Consider the following 22,748-nt stretch of genomic DNA (forward strand, 5'->3'; position numbering starts at 1 on the left):
AAACAAGCTTCTGCGCCTGTCTAGATTTGTTAATGAACTACACAATTAGTTATTATATATATATATATATATATATATATATATATATATATATATATATATATATATATATATATATATATATACACACATACACACAAATACACACATATATTATATATACATACACATACATTATGCAATGTTTGATATCTTTTTAAATATTTGAACATTTCAGATTGTTATTTTACAACTGCTATTTAAGTATATACACTAGACTAGCATTAAAAGACAGTAATACAACCTATTAATACACTGATGACAGAGGAAAGAAGATAATCCTCCCACAGGAACTAAAAACCTAATCAGAAGTTAAATCAAGCTACAGAAAACTGAAAAGGCTACTTAATTGCCTGAAGAGTCCAATCTATAACAAATGTTTCAGAGATTGCTGATAATGAAGTGCTGCTATCAACTCTAATCATTGATTTTTTTTCCCCCTTTTTGGTTGGCCAGGCATGACACCACTGAATACCCTTTCTAGTCTTGAAGTGCATAAAAGGATTTCATTTATCACTTTTTTTCCTATTCATTTGTTGCATCAACTGTAAAACAAAGAACAATTAGTCCTAGATTACTGATACACGACTCCAATGCTCAATCTCTGCAGTATGGGCTGTAAATGTGTATGCTGTTTACTTTTCTGAAATAGTTACTGTCACAATGATGCTATAATCTGTTAAAATTGCAAAGAAGCAAAGCATTATAACAAGGGCACCCTAACTTTTTTTTTAATATGGAAGAACAGTCTTTAAAGAGACAAGAGACCAAAAAAAATAAATTTTATGATTTAGGTAAAACATACAATTTTAAACAACTTTCAAGTTTACTTCTTTTATCAAATTTGTTCCATTCTCTTGGTATCATTTGTTGAAGGAGCAGCAATTTGCTACTGGTTTCTAACTGAACACATGGGTTAAACACTAAATACATTTTCTAAGCATAGTATTGAGGATATTCCCAAACTCCCTTTTGTTTTAGGTGTCGCAATGGTAAAATGTAGCTTATACTACATTCCAGCGCAGATGAGTTTGCACATGCGCAGCAACTCTCCGTCAGATACTTGGCAGCCCCATGATTGGAGGGAGGTGCGTAAAATGTGCTTAGTGTCACTTTAACTGTATATACTACCCATGTAAGTCCGGAACTATTTATTTTTTATTTTAAATGACAAATTACTGATATCTGTCTAAGCTCAGTTGTGTTAAGGGTCACAAAGAAAATCTTGGTGGACCGGATTTTTGACAACCTCACCCTAAAAGGGACATAAAACCCCAAAATGTTCTTTCATGATTCAGATAGAACATGCAATTTTAAACAACTTTCCAATTTACTTCTATTATCAAATGTTCTAGTTTTCTTGTTATCCTTTGTTGAAAAGCAGGATTGTAAGCTCAAGAGTGTGCATGTGTCTGCAGCACTATATAACAGCAGATTTGCAACAACGCTATACATGAGCAAGAGCACTAGGTGGCAGCATGTGCCCGTTACCTATCTAGATATCTCTTCAACAAAGAATAAACTAAGAACAAAGCGAATTAGATAATAGAAGTAAATAGGAAACTTTTTTTTTTTTTAATTGTATTCTCTATCTGAATAAAGAAAGAAAAATGTTGGGTTTTATGTCCCTTCAAGGGGAAAAAAACTAATATATAGCAGTTTTGAATTTAAAAAAAACTATTTAAATGTAATACAACATTACTAACATTAAAAGGGACATACAAATGCAAAAAAAGAAAAAGCTCAATTGTCTAGATCATTTTACTATTACACTGTTGCTTGTATATATATACATTTATTTTTTAACAAGTAGAAGTGCTCAATCAAGAACAAACAATATCTTGTTCTCTGGCAAACTGCCACACAGGAACAGCCTCTTTTAGCCCAATTGTGCTTTCACAGAGGATAGCTTTCCTGAAGTACATCAGTCCGATCCCACCAATACAGGTTAGTCCAGCCCCAAAATATCAGGCAGTCCTGCTCTGAACGAGGAACATGGCACCCCAGATGATGGTTTTAACCTTGTCAGTGAAGTGCCACCATATTCATCCATGCCCAATGTGCAAATTGGCCTGGCTCTCCCACTTTACTGGGGGGATGAGCTTTGCTGATGCCGCGTTTGCATCATTTTTCTATATACAATGCTGCAGTATTCAGATTTATAATATAGATTGTGGTTTCAACAGGAAAAAACAAACAAACTGCTATTTCAAATGACAAAATAAAAGTACAGGAGCTATTTATAAACAACTTAAAGGGACAGTTTACTCCAGAATTGTTATAGTTTAAAAAGATAGATGATCCCTTTATAACACATTCCCCAGTTTTGCATAACCAACAATTATATTAATATACTTTTTACCTTTGTGTATCTAAGCCTCTGCAGACTGCCCCCTTATCTTAGTTATTTTGACAGACTTGCACTTTAGCCAATCAGTACTGAGTCGAATAACTCTACGGGAGTGAGCACAATGTTATCTATATGGCACATGAACTAGCGCTGTCTAGCTGTGAAAAACTGTCAAAAGGCAATGAGATGAAAGTAGAAGCCTACCTAGGTTTAGCTTTCAACAAAGAATACCAAGAGAACAAGCAAATGTGATGATAAAAGTAAATTGGGAAGTTGTTTAAAATTGCATGTTCAATCTGAATCACGAGTTTAATTTTGACTAGACTGTCCGCAAAATACGCACAAACAGGTAACATTGATAATTAGGAACGCATTAAAAGGTGACAACATTTTACAGTACAGTCCTTACCTGTCATTTTTTATTCTTGCCAAAAGGGGCTCCAGCCATCCCACAGTACACTCACAATGGGCATCTAGAAAGGTGATGACTTGTCCTTTGGAAGCTGCAGCGCCTTTTAATCGAGCCCTAATCAGTCCCGAGCGTTGCTCCATCCGAATCACATACACAGGAATTTTCAGCTTCTTTACATAACTCTCCAATGGCCTCTTCAAAAATTCTGCAAGGAAAATAAACATTTGATAGTAATAAATAATGAAAAATGATGTATGGATATAACTGTGCCAATGCGGCAAAGCAATCCCATATGAAATAAAAAATATATATAAAGCTTTATACACAGTGCACTGCTAGACTACAATGAATATGTTTAAAAACAAAATCATCTTCTGATGTAAATAATTAAGAAATTCCTCATAATCGGTTTCAAGTGCTATAATGGTATATCCAACTGTAAGTATCCAAATCAACTGGAAAACGGAGACTGCATAAATTCTAAACACTGCGAGCCAACACTGTATTCTTGTTATACTTCATGAAAAAGTGCTGGCTACAGCAAGAGATGGGGATCTACAATAACATGGTCAAAGAATACAGATGTATAAAACAGATTTAAAGGATAGACAGATAGATGGATAGGATAGAGTAGGAAAGATAGACAGACAAGATAGATATAGATAGGAAAGATAGATAAGGAAAGATAGATAAGGAAAGATAGATAGAGATAGATAGATAGGAAAGATAGATATAGATAGGAAAGATAGATAAGGAAAGATAGATAAGGAAAGATAGATAGAGATAGATAGATAGGAAAGATAGATATAGATAGGAAAGATAGATATAGATAGGAAAGATAGATAAGGAAAGATAGATAAGGAAAGATAGATAAGGAAAGATAGATAAGGAAAGATAGATAAGGAAAGATAGATAGAGATAGATAGATAGAGATAGATAGATATAGATAGGAAAGATAGATAAGGAAAGATAGATAAGGAAAGATAGATAGATAGGAAAGATAGATATAGATAGGAAAGATAGATAAGGAAAGATAGATAAGGAAAGATAGATAGAGATAGATAGATAAGGAAAGATAGATAGAGATAGGAAAGATAGATAAGGAAAGATAGATAAGGAAAGATAGATAAGGAAAGATAGATAAGGAAAGATAGATAAGGAAAGATAGATAAGGAAAGATAGATAGAGATAGATAGATAAGGAAAGATAGATAAGGAAAGATAGATATAGATAGGAAAGATAGATAAGGAAAGATAGATAGGAAAGATAGATAGGAAAGATAGATAGGAAAGATAGATAAGGAAAGATAGATAGAGATAGATAGATAAGGAAAGATAGATAAGGAAAGATAGATATAGATAGGAAAGATAGATAGAGATAGATAGATAAGGAAAGATAGATAGAGATAGATAGATAAGGAAAGATAGATAGAGATAGGAAAGATAGATAAGGAAAGATAGATAAGGAAAGATAGATAAGGAAAGATAGATATAGATAGGAAAGATAGATAAGGAAAGATAGATAGGAAAGATAGATAAGGAAAGATAGATAGGAAAGATAGATAAGGAAAGATAGATAAGGAAAGATAGATAGAGATAGATAGATAAGGAAAGATAGATAAGGAAAGATAGATATAGATAGGAAAGATAGATAGGAAAGATAGATAAGGAAAGATAGATAAGGAAAGATAGATAGAGATAGATAGATAAGGAAAGATAGATAGAGATAGGAAAGATAGATAGGAAAGATAGATAAGGAAAGATAGATAAGGAAAGATAGATAGGAAAGATAGATAAGGAAAGATAGATAGAGATAGGAAAGATAGATAGGAAAGATAGATAAGGAAAGATAGATAAGGAAAGATAGATAAGGAAAGATAGATAAGGAAAGATAGATAGGAAAGATAGATAAGGAAAGATAGATAGGAAAGATAGATAGGAAAGATAGATAAGGAAAGATAGATAGGAAAGATAGATAGAGATAGATAGATAGGAAAGATAGATATAGATAGGAAAGATAGATAAGGAAAGATAGATAAGGAAAGATAGATAAGGAAAGATAGATAAGGAAAGATAGATAAGGAAAGATAGATAGAGATAGATAGATAGAGATAGATAGATATAGATAGGAAAGATAGATAAGGAAAGATAGATAAGGAAAGATAGATAGATAGGAAAGATAGATATAGATAGGAAAGATAGATAAGGAAAGATAGATAAGGAAAGATAGATAGAGATAGATAGATAAGGAAAGATAGATAGAGATAGGAAAGATAGATAAGGAAAGATAGATAAGGAAAGATAGATAAGGAAAGATAGATAGAGATAGATAGATAAGGAAAGATAGATAAGGAAAGATAGATATAGATAAGGAAAGATAGATAAGGAAAGATAGATAAGGAAAGATAGATAAGGAAAGATAGATAGAGATAGATAGATAAGGAAAGATAGATAAGGAAAGATAGATAGAGATAGGAAAGATAGATAGGAAAGATAGATAAGGAAAGATAGATAAGGAAAGATAGATAGGAAAGATAGATAAGGAAAGATAGATAGGAAAGATAGATAGGAAAGATAGATAAGGAAAGATAGATAGGAAAGATAGATAGAGATAGGAAAGATAGATAAGGAAAGATAGATAGGAAAGATAGATAGAGATAGGAAAGATAGATAAGGAAAGATAGATAGGAAAGATAGATAAGGAAAGATAGATAGAGATAGGAAAGATAGATAAGGAAAGATAGATAAGGAAAGATAGATAAGGAAAGATAGATAAGGAAAGATAGATAGAGATAGATAGATAAGGAAAGATAGATAGGAAAGATAGATAGGAAAGATAGATAAGGAAAGATAGATAAGGAAAGATAGATAGGAAAGATAGATAAGGAAAGATAGATAAGGAAAGATAGATAAGGAAAGATAGATAGGAAAGATAGATAAGGAAAGATAGATAAGGAAAGATAGATAAGGAAAGATAGATAGAGATAGATAGATAAGGAAAGATAGATAGAGATAGGAAAGATAGATAGGAAAGATAGATAAGGAAAGATAGATAGAGATAGGAAAGATAGATAGGAAAGATAGATAAGGAAAGATAGATAAGGAAAGATAGATAGAGATAGATAGATAAGGAAAGATAGATAGAGATAGGAAAGATAGATAGGAAAGATAGATAAGGAAAGATAGATAAGGAAAGATAGATAGGAAAGATAGATAAGGAAAGATAGATAAGGAAAGATAGATAGGAAAGATAGATAAGGAAAGATAGATAGGAAAGATAGATAGAGATAGATAGATAGGAAAGATAGATATAGATAGGAAAGATAGATAAGGAAAGATAGATAAGGAAAGATAGATAAGGAAAGATAGATAAGGAAAGATAGATAAGGAAAGATAGATAGAGATAGATAGATAGAGATAGATAGATATAGATAGGAAAGATAGATAAGGAAAGATAGATAAGGAAAGATAGATAAGGAAAGATAGATAGATAGGAAAGATAGATATAGATAGGAAAGATAGATAAGGAAAGATAGATAAGGAAAGATAGATAGAGATAGATAGATAAGGAAAGATAGATAGAGATAGGAAAGATAGATAAGGAAAGATAGATAAGGAAAGATAGATAGAGATAGATAGATAAGGAAAGATAGATAAGGAAAGATAGATAAGGAAAGATAGATAGAGATAGATAGATAAGGAAAGATAGATAAGGAAAGATAGATATAGATAGGAAAGATAGATAAGGAAAGATAGATAGGAAAGATAGATAGGAAAGATAGATAAGGAAAGATAGATAGAGATAGATAGATAAGGAAAGATAGATAAGGAAAGATAGATAAGGAAAGATAGATATAGATAGGAAAGATAGATAGGAAAGATAGATAAGGAAAGATAGATAAGGAAAGATAGATAAGGAAAGATAGATAGAGATAGATAGATAAGGAAAGATAGATAAGGAAAGATAGATAAGGAAAGATAGATAGAGATAGATAGATAAGGAAAGATAGATAAGGAAAGATAGATATAGATAGGAAAGATAGATAAGGAAAGATAGATAGGAAAGATAGATAGGAAAGATAGATAAGGAAAGATAGATAGAGATAGATAGATAAGGAAAGATAGATAAGGAAAGATAGATAAGGAAAGATAGATATAGATAGGAAAGATAGATAGGAAAGATAGATAAGGAAAGATAGATAAGGAAAGATAGATAAGGAAAGATAGATAGAGATAGATAGATAAGGAAAGATAGATAGAGATAGGAAAGATAGATAGGAAAGATAGATAAGGAAAGATAGATAAGGAAAGATAGATAAGGAAAGATAGATAAGGAAAGATAGATATAGATAGGAAAGATAGATAAGGAAAGATAGATAGGAAAGATAGATAAGGAAAGATAGATAGGAAAGATAGATAAGGAAAGATAGATAGAGATAGATAGATAAGGAAAGATAGATAAGGAAAGATAGATAAGGAAAGATAGATATAGATAGGAAAGATAGATAGGAAAGATAGATAAGGAAAGATAGATAAGGAAAGATAGATAAGGAAAGATAGATAGAGATAGATAGATAAGGAAAGATAGATAGAGATAGGAAAGATAGATAGGAAAGATAGATAAGGAAAGATAGATAGAGATAGGAAAGATAGATAGGAAAGATAGATAAGGAAAGATAGATAAGGAAAGATAGATAAGGAAAGATAGATAGAGATAGATAGATAAGGAAAGATAGATAGAGATAGGAAAGATAGATAGGAAAGATAGATAAGGAAAGATAGATAAGGAAAGATAGATAGGAAAGATAGATAAGGAAAGATAGATAGGAAAGATAGATATGAAAGATAGATAAGGAAAGATAGATAGGAAAGATAGATAGAGATAGGAAAGATAGATAAGGAAAGATAGATAGGAAAGATAGATAGAGATAGGAAAGATAGATAAGGAAAGATAGATAGGAAAGATAGATAAGGAAAGATAGATAGAGATAGGAAAGATAGATAAGGAAAGATAGATAGGAAAGATAGATAAGGAAAGATAGATAAGGAAAGATAGATAGAGATAGATAGATAAGGAAAGATAGATAGGAAAGATAGATAGGAAAGATAGATAAGGAAAGATAGATAAGGAAAGATAGATAGGAAAGATAGATAAGGAAAGATAGATAGAGATAGATAGATAAGGAAAGATAGATAGAGATAGGAAAGATAGATAAGGAAAGATAGATAGGAAAGATAGATAAGGAAAGATAGATAAGGAAAGATAGATAAGGAAAGATAGATAGGAAAGATAGATAAGGAAAGATAGATAGGAAAGATAGATAAGGAAAGATAGATAGGAAAGATAGATAGGAAAGATAGATAGGAAAGATAGATAAGGAAAGATAGATAAGGAAAGATAGATAGGAAAGATAGATAGGAAAGATAGATAGGAAAGATAGATAAGGAAAGATAGATAGGAAAGATAGATAGGAAAGATAGATAGGAAAGATAGATAGAGATAGATAGATAAGGAAAGATAGATAAGGAAAGATAGATAGGAAAGATAGATAGGAAAGATAGATAGAGATAGATAGATAAGGAAAGATAGATAAGGAAAGATAGATAGGAAAGATAGATAAGGAAAGATAGATAGGAAAGATAGATATAGATAGGAAAGATAGATAAGGAAAGATAGATAGGAAAGATAGATAGGAAAGATAGATAAGGAAAGATAGATAGAGATAGATAGATAAGGAAAGATAGATAAGGAAAGATAGATAAGGAAAGATAGATAAGGAAAGATAGATAAGGAAAGATAGATAAGGAAAGATAGATAAGGAAAGATAGATAAGGAAAGATAGATATAGATAGGAAAGATAGATAAGGAAAGATAGATAGAGATAGATAGATAGGAAAGATAGATATAGATAGGAAAGATAGATAAGGAAAGATAGATAAGGAAAGATAGATAAGGAAAGATAGATATAGATAGGAAAGATAGATAGGAAAGATAGATAAGGAAAGATAGATAAGGAAAGATAGATAGGAAAGATAGATAAGGAAAGATAGATAGGAAAGATAGATAAGGAAAGATAGATAGAGATAGATAGGAAAGATAGATATAGATAGGAAAGATAGATAAGGAAAGATAGATAAGGAAAGATAGATAAGGAAAGATAGATAAGGAAAGATAGATAAGGAAAGATAGATAGAGATAGATAGATAAGGAAAGATAGATAGAGATAGGAAAGATAGATAAGGAAAGATAGATAAGGAAAGATAGATAAGGAAAGATAGATAAGGAAAGATAGATAAGGAAAGATAGATAGGGAAAGATAGATAGGGAAAGATAGATAAGGAAAGATAGATAAGGAAAGATAGATATAGATAGGAAAGATAGATAAGGAAAGATAGATAGGAAAGATAGATAGGAAAGATAGATAGGAAAGATAGATAAGGAAAGATAGATAGAGATAGATAGATAAGGAAAGATAGATAAGGAAAGATAGATAAGGAAAGATAGATATAGATAGGAAAGATAGATAGGAAAGATAGATAAGGAAAGATAGATAAGGAAAGATAGATAAGGAAAGATAGATAGAGATAGATAGATAAGGAAAGATAGATAGAGATAGGAAAGATAGATAGGAAAGATAGATAAGGAAAGATAGATAGGAAAGATAGATAAGGAAAGATAGATAGGAAAGATAGATAAGGAAAGATAGATAGAGATAGATAGATAAGGAAAGATAGATAAGGAAAGATAGATAAGGAAAGATAGATATAGATAGGAAAGATAGATAGGAAAGATAGATAAGGAAAGATAGATAAGGAAAGATAGATAAGGAAAGATAGATAGAGATAGATAGATAAGGAAAGATAGATAGAGATAGGAAAGATAGATAGGAAAGATAGATAAGGAAAGATAGATAGAGATAGGAAAGATAGATAGGAAAGATAGATAAGGAAAGATAGATAAGGAAAGATAGATAGAGATAGATAGATAAGGAAAGATAGATAGAGATAGGAAAGATAGATAGGAAAGATAGATAAGGAAAGATAGATAAGGAAAGATAGATAGGAAAGATAGATAAGGAAAGATAGATAGGAAAGATAGATAGAGATAGGAAAGATAGATAAGGAAAGATAGATAGGAAAGATAGATAGAGATAGGAAAGATAGATAAGGAAAGATAGATAGGAAAGATAGATAAGGAAAGATAGATAGAGATAGGAAAGATAGATAAGGAAAGATAGATAGGAAAGATAGATAAGGAAAGATAGATAAGGAAAGATAGATAGAGATAGATAGATAAGGAAAGATAGATAAGGAAAGATAGATAGGAAAGATAGATAGGAAAGATAGATAAGGAAAGATAGATAAGGAAAGATAGATAGGAAAGATAGATAAGGAAAGATAGATAGGAAAGATAGATAAGGAAAGATAGATAAGGAAAGATAGATAAGGAAAGATAGATAGAGATAGATAGATAAGGAAAGATAGATATAGATAGGAAAGATAGATAAGGAAAGATAGATAGAGATAGATAGATAGGAAAGATAGATATAGATAGGAAAGATAGATAAGGAAAGATAGATAGAGATAGATAGATAAGGAAAGATAGATAGAGATAGATAGATAAGGAAAGATAGATAGAGATAGGAAAGATAGATAAGGAAAGATAGATAGAGATAGGAAAGATAGATAAGGAAAGATAGATAGGAAAGATAGATAAGGAAAGATAGATAAGGAAAGATAGATAAGGAAAGATAGATAAGGAAAGATAGATAGGAAAGATAGATAAGGAAAGATAGATAGGAAAGATAGATAGGAAAGATAGATAGGAAAGATAGATAAGGAAAGATAGATAAGGAAAGATAGATAGGAAAGATAGATAGGAAAGATAGATAGGAAAGATAGATAAGGAAAGATAGATAGGAAAGATAGATAGGAAAGATAGATAGGAAAGATAGATAGAGATAGATAGATAAGGAAAGATAGATAAGGAAAGATAGATAGGAAAGATAGATATAGATAGGAAAGATAGATAAGGAAAGATAGATAGGAAAGATAGATAGGAAAGATAGATAGGAAAGATAGATAGGAAAGATAGATATAGATAGGAAAGATAGATAAGGAAAGATAGATAGGAAAGATAGATAGGAAAGATAGATAGGAAAGATAGATAAGGAAAGATAGATAAGGAAAGATAGATAAGGAAAGATAGATAGGAAAGATAGATAGGAAAGATAGATAGGAAAGATAGATAAGGAAAGATAGATAGGAAAGATAGATAGGAAAGATAGATAGGAAAGATAGATAGAGATAGATAGATAAGGAAAGATAGATAAGGAAAGATAGATAGGAAAGATAGATATAGATAGGAAAGATAGATAAGGAAAGATAGATAGGAAAGATAGATAGGAAAGATAGATAGGAAAGATAGATAAGGAAAGATAGATAGAGATAGATAGATAAGGAAAGATAGATAAGGAAAGATAGATAAGGAAAGATAGATAAGGAAAGATAGATAAGGAAAGATAGATAAGGAAAGATAGATAAGGAAAGATAGATAAGGAAAGATAGATAAGGAAAGATAGATAAGGAAAGATAGATAAGGAAAGATAGATATAGATAGGAAAGATAGATATAGATAGGAAAGATAGATATAGATAGGAAAGATAGATAAGGAAAGATAGATAAGGAAAGATAGATAAGGAAAGATAGATAAGGAAAGATAGATAAGGAAAGATAGATAGAGATAGATAGATAGGAAAGATAGATATAGATAGGAAAGATAGATATAGATAGGAAAGATAGATATAGATAGGAAAGATAGATAAGGAAAGATAGATAAGGAAAGATAGATAAGGAAAGATAGATAGAGATAGATAGATAGGAAAGATAGATATAGATAGGAAAGATAGATAAGGAAAGATAGATAGAGATAGATAGATAGGAAAGATAGATATAGATAGGAAAGATAGATAAGGAAAGATAGATAAGGAAAGATAGATAAGGAAAGATAGATATAGATAGGAAAGATAGATAAGGAAAGATAGATAGAGATAGATAGATAGGAAAGATAGATATAGATAGGAAAGATAGATAGGAAAGATAGATAGAGATAGATAGATAGGAAAGATAGATATAGATAGGAAAGATAGATAGGAAAGATAGATAGAGATAGATAGATAGGAAAGATAGATATAGATAGGAAAGATAGATAGGAAAGATAGATAAAGAAAGATAGATAGATAGAGATAGATAGGAAAGATAGATATAGATAGGAAAGATAGATAGGAAAGATAGATAGAGATAGATAGATAGGAAAGATAGATATAGATAGGAAAGATAGATAGATAGAGATAGATAGGAAAGATAGATATAGATAGGAAAGATAGATATAGATAGGAAAGATAGATATAGATAGGAAAGATAGATATAGATAGGAAAGATAGATATAGATAGGAAAGATAGATATAGATAGGAAAGATAGATAGATAGAGATAGATAGGAAAGATAGATATAGATAGGAAAGATAGATATAGATAGGAAAGATAGATATAGATAAGAAAGATAGATAGATAGAGATAGATAGGAAAGATAGATAAGATAGATAGATAGAGAGAGAAATAGAGAGGAAAGATAGATAAGGAAAGAAAGATAGAGATAGATAGATAGGAAAGATAGATATAGATAGGAAAGATAGATAGATAGAGATAGATAGGAAAGATAGATAAGATAGATAAGATAGATAGATAGAGAGAGAAATAGAGAGGAAAGATAGGATAGATAAAAAATTAATCTTTTATTATTTGATTCAATAGACAAACTATTTGGTGGTACAAAAGTGCTGTATAAATTGTATTAAAGGGACAGTAAGCATCTTGTAATTACAATACATTACTGTTGTGCTGCTAAAGAATAACACATCAACCAAATAATTGAACATCCTTTTTTCTGCAATTATTTTTTTTTAGCCAAACTCCACCCACCATTTGCCTTACTTGGAAAAGCCAATGTGGGCTTTAGTCAGCAGACAATCAGGATATCCACAGTCATAAAGTTAGTATAAAATGCATTTATTTGCAGTTATTAGTTAAAGCCAGATAGTGACATATCTAGCAGAGTTAGCTTTCAGTCAGCAGGGTGCATTTCAAGTTCTGAGTATTAGAAATTGCTCAATTTCCAGAGCTAAATTACATGAAAAGGGTTAAAATAAATAATGAAAATATACTGCAAAGTAGATCCATTATTCATAACAATTCATAAACAAAGTATGTAAAAATCTCAGTGTTTACTGTACCTTTAAATTAAAAAAACAATGTATGCTAACCTGAAAAGTCATTTCCACGAGCCTTTACTCCTGAGAATTCCACTACTGGCCACTAGGAGGAGCCAAAGATTCCCAAAACTCCAAGAGCACTTCTCTCTCCCACTTCACTAGTAAGCCAATCTAACGTATAGCCAAGCAAGGAGAAGAATAACGGTAGCAAAGAACAAAAGCAGCGAAAATTAGTTGCAAACTAGAACTGCCAACAGAAATAATATTCATACAAAAAATAAAAAAATGTACGGGTCTCATGGATGCTCACCACCATGAAAGAAATTAATTTATCAGGTAAGCATAAATGTTTTCTTTCATAAAGGTGGTGAGTCATAGATCCATTACTCCTAGGAACTAATACCCAAGCTGTGCAGTTCACAAGTAAGGCAGACACTTAATTTCCAGACACTGATGCTGATGCTAATGCTTGGAGAACTTTCCTACCAAAAGCTGCTTCAGTCATTGCCCCTGGGAACAAATACCCAAGCTTTGGAGTTCACGAGTTATTTCGGAAGGACAAAAAAAAAATGTGTATAACTTTTTTATGCAATTACAGTACATAATGTCTGGAAACTACTGCCTGAAGGACTATCCTACCAAAAGCTACTTCATAGAAAGCAAAAACATCATTAAGATAGAATTTAGTAAAGTTATGTAAAGAAGACTAAGTTGCTGCCTTGCAAATCTGTTTAACAGAAGTCTCATTCTTTAAAGCTCAGAAAGTAGAAACTGATGTAACAGAATGGGAAGTAATACATTTAGGAATTACAATGCCCCCAGAAAACTGGACTGGTGATTTATCCACCAGGAGAGAGAGTCTTGCTCTGAGATCCAAAAGTATGTGAGAGCCGAGTGTAATCCTTGCACCATTGACTAAGCATACAAAAGCTGAAGAGGTCTCATGTGAAATTGAGCAAATGGAATAGCATCTGAGGCTATTTTTATCAGACTTAAAGGAATAGTCTAATCAAAATTAAACTTTCATGATTTAGATAGAGCATGCGATTTTAAACAACTTTCTAATTTATTCCTATTATCAATTTTGCTTCATTCTCTACAAAGCACTCAACAGTCTAACTCCCAACTATATCTCCTCTCTCATCGTGAAATACTCCCCATCCCGTCCTCTTCGATCAACCTCTGACCTACGTCTCTACACTCCTGTTATCTCTACATCCCACTCCCGCCTCCAAGACTTCGCACGTGCTGCTCCTTTCCTCTGGAACTCTCTACCCCGCTCCATCAGACTGTCTCCAACCTTGTATAGCTTCAGAAGATCCTTGAAAACCCACTTATTCAGAGAGGCTTGCCATCTCTCCTCCATCCCGCATCAGAACCAAGCTAATACATGTACATGAACTGCCTGACTCACTGCTGCAAATACAACCAATGTAACAAGCTACCCCAACCTTATGTCTCTGCACCCTAAACCTATAGACTGTGAGCTCTCCGGAGCAGGGCCCTCTTCCTCCTGTGCTAGATTTGTTTAGTCTTGTTATGTTTTGTATTGTATCACAAATCTTTGTCATTGTATACCCCTATCATTGTACCCAGCGCTACGGAATTTGGCGGCGCTATACAAATAAATGATAATAATAATAATAATAGTATCTTTATTTAAACAATCAAGAATGTAAGTCTAGTAGCCAGCCCATTTTTGGTTCAGCACCTAGGTAGAGCTTGCTGATTTTTGCCTACATTTAGACCCAGGAGCTGAACTAAAAATGGGCTAGCTCCTAAGTTTAAAGTCTTGCTTTTTCAAATAAAGTTACCAATAAAACAAAGAAAAATTGATAATAGGAGTAAGATAGAAAGTTGCTTAAAATTGTCTGCTCTATCTGAATCATGAAAGTTTAATTTTGACTAGACTATCCCTTTAATACCACAATGCAAAGAACTACCATAGGAAAGTAAAGACTTGAACAAGCTGTATGTAACTGAAGTGATACTAATTGCTGGCCTAAAAAGAAAAACCTGCTTGCGTAAAAGTTTCTTTATGAAAGGGCTCCAACTTCATATCCTATGGTTTTTGACAGAAGCACTATCCTCTAAAGCAGGGGTCAGCAACCTTGGCACCCCAGATGTTTTGGAACTACATTTCCCATCAAGCTCAGACACTCATCAAGCTGGCTAAGTATCATGGGAAATGTAGTTCCAAAACATCTGGGGTGCCGAGGTTGCTGACCACTGCTCTAAAGGAATAGTAGTGTGTGTAGCTAAAGTAGAAATAGTACCATCCACCTTTGGAATATTTCCCCAAAGTTAAATACTAGAAGCAGGTAAAAGAAACATCATTTTAAAATATAAAAATGAATTAAAAGAATTACCAGGTTTAGACCACTCTTTAATAATTATTTCAGAAACAGCCTCTGGAACCGGAAACATTTAAGGGGACTTAGCAGTACGTTTGAAAATCAAATCCAATTGCTTAATAGATTTTAACTAGCTTTAGGATCTTGAACACCTAAAGTACATAAAAACTCCCTCAAAAGTGAACAAAGATGTTCAAGCTTAAACATGAAAGAGGAGCCCATCTGTGTCCTGATCAGAAACAGACTCTTGATAATCTGAAATTATTTCACCCTCAGAAGACAGATCTGAGGAGTCAGATTCTGAAACCCTGAGAAACGGCTTAGCTGATCTTATTTGAATCAGAAGGTAAGCTGTCAGAAACAGACCTTGTGCTGTTATAAGGAGTTTTGGGAATGTTTGCTTCCTCCTAGTGGCCAGGAGTGGAACTTCCAGAATTATTGACTCATGCTCTCTCACCACCTTTACAAAAGAAACATTATTTATATTCTACATATAATCACCAAACACCCTGGTTAAAGGAACATTGTAGGACAAAATATACATTCTCTAAATCATTAAAGGGACATGAAACCCAAACATTTTCTTTCATGATTCAGATAGAGAATACAATTTTAAACAACTTTCCATTTTCTTCTATTAGTTAATTGTCTTCCTTCTCTTGTTGTCCTTTGCTGAAAGGTTTATCTAGGCAAGCTCAGGAGCAGCAGAGAACATAGGTTTTAGCTGCTGATTGGTGGCTGAATATATATACCGATTGTCATTAGCTCACCCATTTGTTGAGTCTTAAACCAGTAGTGCATTGCTGCTCCTTCAACAAATGATACCAAGAGAATGAAACAATTTAGATAATAGAAGTAAATTAGAAAGTTGTTTAAAATTGTATTCTCTATCCGAATCCTGAAAGAAAAATTTTGGGTTTCATGTCCCTTTAAGCATAGACCCTATAATTATGTGCGCTTAATGCATGTAAAAGGAGTTAAAGACGCAATTCAATTTCCACAAGAGCCACACAAGCTGCTGATCCTAAACAGGTGCGGCTGGCGATTCGTAGGGCTGTGAAACTGCTGCTGTTAATTGTCTTAACAGTTGCGGCTGCTCTGGACCAACAGTTCTCTGTGGCTTCCAAATGTGGCTTTACCTCTGTGTTAAACACAGACTTGCAAGCTCTAATAAATCAGAGCATGTAATGTCTGCACAATGTCCCTTTTCATATGGGCATTTCACACATTTAAACCCCATTCCAGCATTTTCTAGTAGACAACGCTAACTGCCAAATGCGGAAGAAGGTGGCTGCTTACAGCATTCAGCTCTTTTCAGAGCAGGTTTTCTTCTTGTTAAAGTGCAACATACTAAGCTCTGTGCAAATCCAGATCTTAGTGTGTTTCACAAAAATAAACCAGTCTCTATAAAGAGTCGAATGCCGCGAGCATCCACCATCTTCCGCATTTGGCAGTTAACAAAACTGCAAAATTCAAGTCTATTGGATCTTGGGTACTCTGATGCAATGAAGTCAACAAGCAGCCCGCTATGACACTGGTCTTAAAGAGACATATAAGGCATTGTTTTTATTTATGCAAAGTACATATCATCAGTTAAGGACTGCATTGCACACGATCTTAATACAAGTTTTAATGCTTCTACAATATTTATCATTTAGTTTTGTAATATTTTGGAGTCCAGACGCATTTTTAAAATCCCGTTATCTCATCTGCAGGTCAGTTAGAAGCAGATATAAATTGATCAAACAGTTGCTTTATGTAATTATTATATAGTAGGGTTAGGCTTGTGAACTTAAAGGGACACTGAACCCATTTTTTTCTTTTGTGATTCAGACAGAGAATGTAATTTTATGCAACTTTCTAATTTACTCCTATTAGCAAATGTTATTCATTCTCTTGGTATCTTTATTTGAAAAGCAAGAATGTAAGTTTAGATGCCGGCCCATTTTGGTGAACAACCTGGGTTGCTCTTGCTGATTGGTGAATACATTCATCCACCAATAAACAAGTGCTGCCCAAGGTTCTGGACTTTCTTTTTCAACTAAAGATAGCAAGAGAACAAAGAAAAATTGATAATAGGAGTAAATTAGAAAAATTGGGTTCAGTGTCCCTTTAATACACACAAGTTTTTTAAAAGTTAAAGGGATAGAAAGGTCAAAACCTAAATGTGCATGGGTTGCATTTAAATAGAAGCATTTTTGCAATAAATACCCATTGACAAAAATGATGGTAGTAAAAGTTAATATTTTTTTAAAGCAGCATATGCTTTGTGTTACTAAGGATTCAGATTCAAGCACCATACGAGAGGCGAAGGTAGTGTGTTCTGTGTTAGTAAAAACAATTATTATCATACAAGCCACTGCTGACTCTTTGAGAAGGTGTGGCGTTTAAATACTGGGCTCTCACAGCATATGTGCGTATGTTGCTGAAAAACAGTAATCAGTTTTACTAGAAGCATTTTTGCTAATGGAAGTATATTGTAAAAATGATTCTATTTAAAAGGGACAGTCTAGTCAAAATTAAACTTTCATGATTCAGATAGGGCATGCAATTTTAAACAACCTTTAAATGTACTTTTATCATAAAATTTGCTTTGTTCCCTTGGTATTCTTTTTGAAAAGCTAAACCTAGGTAGGCTCAAACTGATTTCTAAACCGTTGAAACCGCCTCAGAGCATTTTGAAAGTTTTTCACAGTTAGACAGTACTAGTTCAAGTGTTTCATATAGATAACATTGTGCCCACTCCCGTGGAGTTATTTAAGAGTCTGCACTGAACTAAACTGCGTGTCTGTCAAAAGCACTGAGATAAGGGGGCAGCCTGCTGAGGCTTAAATACAAGGGAATCACAGAGGTAAAAAGTATATTAATATAACTGTGTTGATTATGCAAAACTGGGGAATGGGTAATAAAGGGATTATCTAGATTTTTAAACAATAACAATTCTAGTGTAGACTGTCCCTTTAAGATGTATAAAATTTAAATGGACGTTTCAGTTTTGACCTTTCTATCCCTTTAACCCCCTTAAAGTGATAGTAAATCTAAGCATTTTTGAAACGTGAGGATTTACCAGTGCAGCAAATAAAGGGGACTTTCAGTTATGAAGTATATAATACTTCATGCTGATAGTTCCTTTGTCTGCAGCGTACGCCACGCTGAGCACCTTAGACCACCCTATTTTTGCCAATGAGTTGACATTTACACCTCTTAGCCAATAGCTGTGCGCACCAGCTGGCATTATGTCGGATAGCTAGCACGCTATTGGCTAAGATCACCTCAGTGATAAAATAGCGTTCTGCCATGGGCGGCCTGAGACAGACAAATAAGGGAACTTTTGGCATAAAATATTTTATACTTTATGACTGAACTTTCTTTGCTGCACTGGTAAATACAAGTGTTTCACAAACGCTAGGATTTACTATTACTAACGACCGCCGTACCCTGTATGTCAGTGGTTGTTAACCCCTTAAGGACGAGTGAAGGCCTTTCTATGGGAAACTGCGCCATTTATGGTGGCCAGCAGGAAGTAGGGAGGGTATAATCACTATTCTACCCAAGAAATCCCTTAACGACCAGCGACATACAGGGTAAGTCATGGCAATTAAGGGGGTTAAGGGTGTTACTAGTGCAGCGAAGCTGTGCTAGAACTGCATGCCACGGCATGCAGATAAAGTGCGGTCTTGCGCATCTGAATGACCAGACAGGGTATGCTGGTGATTTTTAAGGTGTCAATTTGCATGAAAGAAGGCAGAATGGATAATAAAAGTGTACCACTATTTTTTTTTTGTTTTAATTTATTTTTACTACACATAGATAAAGATTTCAGAATCATTAAATTAGTCCAAGCACATTCAAGAAAAACAGGGTTTTCAATCTTCCTCCACATGTAAAAGGTCAGGAACCAAACAGAGAATTAAGAAATAATCAAGACCAATGGTTTATTTATTATCTGTTAATGCTTTGCTTTTATACTTCAAACACATTAAGCACTGCACATTCTAAAGTCAAGAGTCAAAGGAATGTGCCGAACAGAAATTGAGTGGACACTAATTTGATTCTTTTATTACAACACTTTCCATTTTCATAATTTATTTTATATTTCTCTTAAAGGGATATTCCAGCTTAAATTGGAAACCACATGGGTGCATTTTGGTATTGAACATAAGCAATTTTGTAATATACATGCATTAGCAAAAATGCTTCTAATAAAAGCTATAGCTGTTTTAAAAGTGTATTTAAGTATGTACCGTGCACCAGCATTTTAAACACAACACTTGTTCTGAAAGCCTAAGGTGCTTTTACCATCGGGTAATTACTCAATTTGTTAATTGCTGATATGATACAAGCCTCAGTGATGATCTGAGCAGCTGCATTATTTAAAATGTGGGGGCAGTGACAATATCTAGCTATGCTTCACATGCACGTGCAGAGAAAAATGTTAACACTTAAACAGTGATAACTTTTACTAGAAGCATTTTTGCTAATACATGTATATTGTAAATATGTTTCTATTCAAAGATGTAATTTATCTATGTGCATTTAAATTTTGACTGGAATATCCCTTTAAAGGGACAGTAAGCACTTTGTAATTACACAATATTTCTGGTGTCTTGCTATAGAACACTGGTTTTTAAATCTGTCCTCAGAGCTCCCTAACAGGCCAGGTTTTCAGGATTACCTTGGTTGAGAGCAAAATAATGTTTACTAATCATCTGATTATTTCACCTGTGTGCTAGTTCAAATATCCTCAAAATCTGGCTTGTTAGGGAGATCTGAGGACAGGTTTAAAAACTAGTGCTGTAGAATAACATATCAGGCAAATCTAAACATTTAAAAGACAAATTAGCATCTTGTGTGCTATAATTGGCTTTCAACAGCTAAACCCCAACCGCCACTTACTGCCTTATTTGAAGGAGTAAATCTGGACTTTATAATAACATGACTGCAGCAAGTCTTGTCAGCTGCAGACTAAAGTACATTGTTGTACAGTTCTTATCTGTCAAAGTCAATCAGGGAAATATATGTTGTAGGGTTAGCCTTGAGAAGTCTGTAGTGTACTTTTTTGTTCTGAGATTTAGAACAGCCACAATTTCACGAATTCAATTACATGAAAAGGGGGCAAAATAAAGAATAAAAGTATATTACAAAGTTGTTTTACTCCAAATAACTAAACATTTTATATCAAATTCTAAAAGATGTTTACTGTCCCTTTAAAATTGTGTATTCCACACTACTCAACAAAGGATGGCGTACACCAGGAAGGCTTACCCTGCAACATGCTAAAAGGTGATTGCATGATAAGTCAGTGTTCTACACAGACATTTTTTGCAAGGCAGGCATTATGCAATAGCCAAGTGGGAGCACTGTAATATGTTCTAAAATTATATAATTTTCTGCTATGCAAAAACAGAATTTATGTTTACCTGATAAATTACTTTCTCCAACGGTGTGTCCGGTCCACGGCGTCATCCTTACTTGTGGGATATTCTCTTCCCCAACAGGAAATGGCAAAGAGCCCAGCAAAGCTGGTCACATGATCCCTCCTAGGCTCCGCCTACCCCAGTCATTCGACCGACGTTAAGGAGGAATATTTGCATAGGAGAAACCATATGGTACCGTGGTGACTGTAGTTAAAGAAAATAAATTATCAGACCTGATTAAAAAAACCAGGGCGGGCCGTGGACCGGACACACCGTTGGAGAAAGTAATTTATCAGGTAAACATAAATTCTGTTTTCTCCAACATAGGTGTGTCCGGTCCACGGCGTCATCCTTACTTGTGGGAACCAATACCAAAGCTTTAGGACACGGATGAAGGGAGGGAGCAAATCAGGTCACCTAAATGGAAGGCACCACGGCTTGCAAAACCTTTCTCCCAAAAATAGCCTCAGAAGAAGCAAAAGTATCAAACTTGTAAAATTTGGTAAAAGTGTGCAGTGAAGACCAAGTCGCTGCCCTACATATCTGATCAACAGAAGCCTCGTTCTTGAAGGCCCATGTGGAAGCCACAGCCCTAGTGGAATGAGCCGTGATTCTTTCGGGAGGCTGCCGTCCGGCAGTCTCGTAAGCCAATCTGATGATGCTTTTAATCCAAAAAGAGAGAGAGGTAGAAGTTGCTTTTTGACCTCTCCTTTTACCGGAATAAACAACAAACAAGGAAGATGTTTGTCTAAAATCCTTTGTAGCATCTAAATAGAATTTTAGAGCGCGAACAACATCCAGATTGTGCAACAAACGTTCCTTCTTTGACACTGGTTTCGGTTTCTGGCCTGAACAAGAGTATCGATAACAGAATCTGAGAACCCTCGCTTCGATAAGATCAAGCGTTCAATCTCCAAGCAGTCAGCTGGAGTGAAACCAGATTCGGATGTTCGAACGGACCCTGAACAAGAAGGTCTCGTCTCAAAGGTAGCTTCCAAGGTGGAGCCGATGACATATTCACCAGATCTGCATACCAAGTCCTGCGTGGCCACGCAGGAGCTATCAAGATCACCGACGCCCTCTCCTGATTGATCCTGGCTACCAGCCTGGGGATGAGAGGAAACGGCGGGAACACATAAGCTAGTTTGAAGGTCCAAGGTGCTACTAGTGCATCCACTAGAGCCGCCTTGGGATCCCTGGATCTGGACCCGTAGCAAGGAACTTTGAAGTTCTGACGAGAGGCCATCAGATCCATGTCTGGAATGCCCCACAGCTGAGTGACTTGGGCAAAGATTTCCGGATGGAGTTCCCACTCCCCCGGATGCAATGTCTGACGACTCAGAAAATCCGCTTCCCAATTTTCCACTCCTGGGATGTGGATAGCAGACAGGTGGCAGGAGTGAGACTCCGCCCATAGAATGATTTTGGTCACTTCTTCCATCGCTAGGGAACTCCTTGTTCCCCCCTGATGGTTGATGTACGCAACAGTTGTCATGTTGTCTGATTGAAACCGTATGAACTTGGCCCTCGCTAGCTGAGGCCAAGCCTTGAGAGCATTGAATATCGCTCTCAGTTCCAGAATATTTATCGGTAGAAGAGATTCTTCCCGAGACCAAAGACCCTGAGCTTTCAGGGATCCCCAGACCGCGCCCCAGCCCATCAGACTGGCGTCGGTCGTGACGATGACCCACTCCGGTCTGCGGAATGTCATCCCTTGTGACAGGTTGTCCAGGGACAGCCACCAACGGAGTGAGTCTCTGGTCCTCTGATTTACTTGTATCTTCGGAGACAAGTCTGTATAGTCCCCATTCCACTGACTGAGCATGCACAGTTGTAATGGTCTTAGATGAATGCGCGCAAAAGGAACTATGTCCATTGCCGCTACCATCAAACCGATCACTTCCATG

At 34.2% G+C, this 22,748-nt stretch overlaps 1 protein-coding gene across 1 annotated transcript in view; it reads right to left on the reverse strand.

Moving 5' to 3' along the window:
- Positions 1-22,748, reverse strand: part of GALNT1 (polypeptide N-acetylgalactosaminyltransferase 1) — a 506,720-nt gene that overhangs the window by 94,917 nt on the left and 389,055 nt on the right. Inside the window, exon 5 of the mRNA XM_053714537.1 lies at positions 2,799-3,006. Within this exon, the coding sequence (XP_053570512.1) occupies positions 2,799-3,006 (208 nt within the window). The remainder of the gene's footprint in view (positions 1-2,798; positions 3,007-22,748) is intronic.

Source organism: Bombina bombina, chromosome 5 (assembly GCF_027579735.1).
Source record: "Bombina bombina isolate aBomBom1 chromosome 5, aBomBom1.pri, whole genome shotgun sequence".
NCBI classification, from domain to species: domain Eukaryota; kingdom Metazoa; phylum Chordata; class Amphibia; order Anura; family Bombinatoridae; genus Bombina; species Bombina bombina.